The sequence below is a fragment of the Cariama cristata genome, unplaced genomic scaffold (assembly GCF_000690535.1).
Source record: "Cariama cristata isolate BGI_N322 unplaced genomic scaffold, ASM69053v1 scaffold31552, whole genome shotgun sequence".
Taxonomy (NCBI): domain Eukaryota; kingdom Metazoa; phylum Chordata; class Aves; order Cariamiformes; family Cariamidae; genus Cariama; species Cariama cristata.
Window position 1 is genome coordinate 2,539 of NW_009603782.1, and position 5,997 is coordinate 8,535.

Below are 5,997 nucleotides of genomic sequence, written 5' to 3' on the forward strand. Positions count from 1 at the left end.
GATCTCCCCGATGTGCTGCACAATCTGGGAAGGTTGGAGAGGAAAGACTCACTAGGACCCCCCTGCCAGGCTGCAGGTTGTTTGAGCAGGGCAGGCAGGAATGGCACAACACACCCCAAAGTCCCCTAAAGAGGCTGCAGTAAAAGCCAGGAGTCCTGCTAGCTCATCCAGTGCCTGCCCTTCCCTGGTTAACCCACCCCTCCAGGCTGTCAAACCTATCCGAGACCTCCTGGCTAATGCTGGAGCATTGGCCTTGGGAATGGCTTGGACACGCAGAATTACCACCCCAGGTGGGAAGGACACAGCCTGACCACCTTGGAAGGCGGTTTAGGATGGACAGGCAGAACCAGTCCAGGTCTCCCCCTCTTCCAGCAGCTGGGCTCTCCCCAGCACGGCACAGATCCCCAGGCTCTGCTCCCCACTCCCAGCTGGCCCCTTGCCTCACGGCCTCACCGTGCAGTTGTATTTCACGCAGTCCTCCCAAAAGTGCGAGGCTGAGAACTTCTTGCGGATGACAATCGTCATGCCCTGCAGCAGGCACTGCCCGACCCCCACGATGTTCCCTGCGGGGAGGCAGCCAGGGAAGCCCTCAGTCCCCAGACACCTCCAGCCCAGCCTGCTCAGGGAGAGGCCTGGCAGGGCAAGGAAAACTGGCTCACAGCAGATGGATGTTCACCTAACCAAAGCCCCTAGGACCACAGGCATCGGGGAGGACAAGCCTGGCAGTGAGATCCGGGGCAGTGTTTTGCACCTAGACATCCCAGCATGTCTCAGCCAGCCAGATGGGCACTGCTTCCCCTTCCCCCTGACTTTCCACGGGGAGCAGCAATAAGCTGCAGCTATTCCGAAATCAGGCTAAGAGCTGGGATAACCCCCTCACACACACTCTCCACTCCAAAGGTCAGCCAGATCGATTCCTGGCTCCCAGGGAAATAGGACAGCCTCGGTCAGACACTGCCAGCAGCAGCCAGCTCCTCCTCAACATGGACACTGCTGCTGCACCAGCCTCCAGCCTGAGCCCTGGGCTTGGCTGAGGGGAAGAGACAGTCCCGACATGCAGGGCTCTGTACGGCACACGTTACCTGCAGCGTGGTAGAGCGGGAGGCAGTCGTACATCACATCGTCGGGCTTCATGCGAAAACCATAAAAAACTAAGCTGGACATGCGGAAGTACCTGGGGCAGGAGGGTGAAGGGACATGTCAGCAGCAAGGTCAGAGGCACTGTGCTAGGACAGGGCAGAGCTCAGCCCAGTCCTCCCCCAAGCTCCTGCCCACAGCCTTACCGGCAGTTCACCACAATGGCAGCCTTGGGCAGCCCCGTTGTGCCAGAGGTGTAGATGTAGAAGAGTTTATCTGGAGAGCAATGAGGAGACAAGGTCATATACCCAATCCAGGAGCTGGCTGAACCGGGAGAGGAGGACAAGTCAAATTTATATACTGCTTGTGCCAGTTGAGCCAAAGCTTTGTTATGTGACAGCACCAAGAACGTACTGGGCAGATCAGGTCTGTTGGACACGTGGAGGGCATGACAGGATACTGCTCCACACAGGGCTGGGCTTCAGACACTGGACTAAGACCCATCCCAAACACCCCACGCTCTGCTGCAGACGTCTGCCATCGGCATCCCGAGCAGCTGTTCTTGCCAGTGTTGCAAGCAGCTGATCCACAAAAACACCACCACGAGTTTGGCCCTCAAGAGCTGACCACGTACCAAGAAAGCCCTTATTAGGGGGGGTTGGCTGGTGCCGCTGGGCCATCTGCAGGAGGGGGTCAAGGTGTTTCGCACCAGCAAGCACGGACCCAGGGCTTCCTTCCCCAGACCAGAAGAGATGGATAGATTTCTCCAGGGAGGGCTGTACTTCCTGCATTGCTGAGAAAGTAAAGAGAGGAGATGGAGAAAGACCACAAGGTTGTTACAGCACAGAGACCCCCTGCCCTCCCAGACGGTCTCAGGAAGACACTGCCCCAGGTAGCAGTACCCTCAGCAGAGTCCCCAAAGGACTGACAACCACCCCAGGTGGATGTTGTTCCCATGATTAAGAGATGCTGGGGCCACATCCCAGGCCTCCTCAGGGACCAGAAGATCCTGTTCTCCATCTCTCCTTAGCCAAAACCTCTTTGGTGCCAACAGGTCTGTTGACACTATCAACCTCAGAGGCGTGGGCTGAAACACATGAGGAGCTGGAGCAGAGGTGCTGCAGGGATGTGGCTAACAGCCATGGAGAGCAAGGGTAGGCTCGTCCCGTGCAGCGGGGCAGGCCCAGCCCAGCCCAGAGCTCCATGCAGGCGACGGACCCAAGAGGCACAGGGAAGGATCCTCACACCCAGGCTGGCCTGCTTGGGAGCCAGACAGCACTGAACTCCAGATCCTGCCCATCTCCAGATCCTGCCCAGCATCCAAAGGGACCAACAAGGAAAAAAGAAACAGATCCAATTCCTGAATAATTCAACTGTCCACTCTCTTCCAGATCCCTGCTGTGGTGGGCAGGAAGGGAACACTAAATCCATAGACTAGACACACCCCCCTGCAGTCCAAAGCACCCCTGACGCATCTGCCTGCCCCTCACCTTCCATCATCTCCACCCCAAAAACCACAGCCTTGGAGTTGGAGATGGTGATGCAGTGCAGCAAGGCCTCCATGCGCAGGTGGGAATTCACAAGGGCAGTCTCCACCCCAATCTTGGCCAAGCCAAGCCACAGCCCCACGTACTGATTGCGGGACTCCATGAAAAGAGCCACCACATCACCAGAGCGGAAGCCTTGGCTGTAGAAGAAATTGGCCACCCGGTTGGAGTACTCATCCAGCTGTCGGAAAGTCCAGCTCTCGCCCGTGCCTTGGAAGATCAGCGCCGTCTTCTCTGGATACTTGCTCGCAGTCTTCTGGAAGATCTTGGCAATTGTGTTCTTCTCCCTCACGTGCCTCCATACCTGCCACTTCACCCGCAACAGGACCAGCCCCGTGCTGCCAAAGGAAGGGGAGCAAGAGGGCAGCTGCTCAGTGACCCCTGCAAAGCCACTTCCTCCAGCAAAGCCAGCACAGCACGAGGACCTTCCTAGGAGCTGCAATAGCTCAGCACTACTCCAGGTCCTACTCTAGGTCAGCAGCAGCTCTGGGTGCTCCCTTGAGCAATGTGGACATAGGCAGAGCTCATCTGCAAAGATGCTTACAGCCAGGAACTGACGGAGGCCAGGGAAAGATGTGTTTTGGAAGGCTGCAGACAGGGATGTCCCTGATCAAAAGGGCATCTTTGATGCCACCACTCCCTCCCCACAAATCCTTGCCAGGAGCTGGCACAGCCTGGTACCAACTCAGAACCGACCCTGCACAGGCACCTGGTGCCACGCCAGCAGCTTTAGGGACAGGGTGAAGTACAAGGACAGTCACTAGACTTCAGAGCTCAGCTGAATTCTATCTTTTCCGTGAAAACTTTGCCCGAGAGTTTGAAGCCACCCGGGTGCGGCAGAGGAAGATCTTCTTCCAGCTGGGCGAGGGGCCAGCAGAAACCCAGGGCTGTGCAAGGAGCTGGAGTCTGGGCTCACACATACACTGGGGCAGAGCAGTGGGCCAGGGGAAGGGTGGATGGTCGGGCCATCCCAGCCAGGACACCTACGTGACGTCTCTTCGTATTGTCTTGATGAATATGAAGAAGAAATCCCATCCACCGGATCCCAGGTAGAAGATGAAGAGAGCGGGGATGGCCTGGGCCCAGGACAGCTCCAGACTGACCCTGAAGAACAGCAGCAGCGCTGCAAAAGCAGCCAGACGCAGCATCGTGGCCTGCAGAGAGAGAGAAACCACAGCCATCAACCCATGCACACTGCACTTGGCAATAATGAACCCATGGGCTGGGGATGCATTAGCAGCCCCCAGTTTCCTGGATGAGGTCCCTGAGTCATCACTCCTCATGGCAGCGAGGACGTAACCCAGCAGCCCAGCGCTCCCACAGATGTAACTTTATCGGACCTTGGAGATCGCCTCCAATTAAGCCACCAGCACGGCACTGCTTAGTGCCAGCTGAGAGCCTGGCCATTCCCACCTGGGGAGCCACATCCTGCACACCAGCCAGGGGCATGGCCGCACCCCAGCAGCGTGAGATGCAGGATAAAGTCACTTCATGGATGTGGAAGCGGAGTCATGGCAGGAGACCCTGTACAGATGTTTGGCAGACACAGGGCAATGCCAAGCAGGGCTGGCTCAGCCCCTCACTTCCAGCCTGGTAAAGCCCAGCTCCAAATTCCTCGCTACCCCAGGCACCCCTTTGTTCCTATAACCCAGGTCTCCCAGGCCCCCAGCACCAGCTCTCCTGCATGCCTGGCTTCAGGACAGCCAGCACGGCTGGTGGGAGAGCGCAGCTTCACACGTTCCCCGACACAGCTCAGACAGGAACAGGGACAGGAAACTCAGTCCTTTGAGCTCTGCTTGTGTTTGCAAACCCTCGTGTCGGCGAGCAGTTTCCTGGCCTGGCTCCGCTGGAGACACTGCCAGAGTGGGTCGGGGACGAGGCCAGGCACAGGCATGTCCTGGCCAGGCTGGAGTGGGCAGAACAAGGACTGTCGCTGCTGCCAGGAGCACCTAGACCCCCACTCTATGGCCTGTGGACAGTGACTCAGTCGCTGGTACTTGTCCCCCAAAACCAGCACTTCTGTCCCCAGCCCAAACACACCCTAGATGTGGTTCTGAGACTTGCAGGAGACCACGATCTAGCAAAGGCTCTTTTTGGGCAACAGCATCAGGCAGAGGAAAGTGACAGAGATGTGACCCTCATAGCTTGAGGGCTCCCAGATAAAACTGGTCTTTCCTGGCATGGAGGCAGGCCAAAGAGGAACGAAACACTCAGATCATTTCCCTTTCCCTCTTGAAGGTAGATTCACTGCTCTGAAGCTGGCAGCCCTGAGTGGGCTCCGCCACAGTTGGTGGGGCCAGGAGCCATGCTTGTGGCTTTCCCTCTGCTCCGTGCAGTTCCCCCAGGTCTGGGGAGCTTCTATGGATTTGGTACTGGATGCTGGCAGGGTGGGAGCCAAAGCAGTGCCACGTGGTCACCATGCCCTGGCATGTCACACAGCCTGTCTCACCTCTGAGCCGTGCCACCGGCAGCAGGCAGGGATGCACCAGAGCGCAAGATGCCGCTCCCGGGTGGGGGCCTGGGGACATTCTTCTGTCCGCAGCCCCTGCCCAGAGATCCTCTCCTTGTGCCAGCAGCCTCTGAGCTCTCTCCACCAAACACCTGCCAGGCCTGAGGTCCCACAACACAGTCCCTTGGCCTTTTAGCAGGGCAGGACCCACTGCATTTTTGCCTAGGAGCCTTTCTGCAGTTAAAGAGGGCAACTCTTAGATCACCATCAAACTACTATGCCTCAGCCAAGACCTAGGCCCCTCGTTACATGTTCACATCAGACAGATGTGGAGACCTGGCAGTGGGGGAGCCACACTCTGTGTGGGCAGCAAGCCACTTAATGTCCCACTTGAAGGCAAGACAGGCCCAGACAGGCCCCTGTTATCCTCTGCTCGCATCTCTGCCTCACACCGGCATGCCTGGTGCCTCCTGCCAAGAGATAACCGGTCAGAGATTACCGATGCATTACTGAGAGATAACTGGTGCATTACTGCCCGAGACCTCCAGCCCTGCCGTTAAGGATTCAGGTCTTGTCTAGCTGCATCAGCACAGAGAAAATTAACACCTGCACGTAGCCAGCAGGCATGAAGGCAAACCGCAGGGATCCATCACTCGGGGGCACAGAGACCAGAGAAGAGCTGGGAAGAGGGACCAGCCTGGGGAGCAGGTCACAGGGGAGGATGACGGGCAGGCGACTGGGCTCCAGGAAGCCCCAGCACGAACGGTCAAGCTCCAGGGCTGGGAGATCCCCAGAGGCATCTCTCCAGCATGACCCGCTGGGGAGGTACCTGTCCCCCCACTTGGCCTTGAGCAGGGTGATGGGGATGAGGCCACCGGCCCCCGGGAAGGACGGGGAGAGTGAAATCGGGGAACTCCATTTCAC

The 5,997-nt window shown here is 57.9% G+C and overlaps 1 protein-coding gene across 1 annotated transcript in view; it reads right to left on the minus strand.

The window, feature by feature from the left end:
* SLC27A4 (solute carrier family 27 (fatty acid transporter), member 4) overlaps positions 1–3,772 on the minus strand; it is a 6,010-nt gene extending 2,238 nt beyond the window's left edge. Inside the window, 7 exon segments of the mRNA XM_009695344.1 lie at positions 1–24; positions 454–563; positions 1,083–1,174; positions 1,284–1,353; positions 1,712–1,870; positions 2,568–2,962; positions 3,612–3,772. The exon segment at positions 1–24 is cut by the window's left edge and continues 16 nt beyond it. Coding sequence (XP_009693646.1) covers positions 1–24; positions 454–563; positions 1,083–1,174; positions 1,284–1,353; positions 1,712–1,870; positions 2,568–2,962; positions 3,612–3,772 — 1,011 coding nt within the window.
* Positions 3,773–5,997: the final 2,225 nt, after the last annotated feature.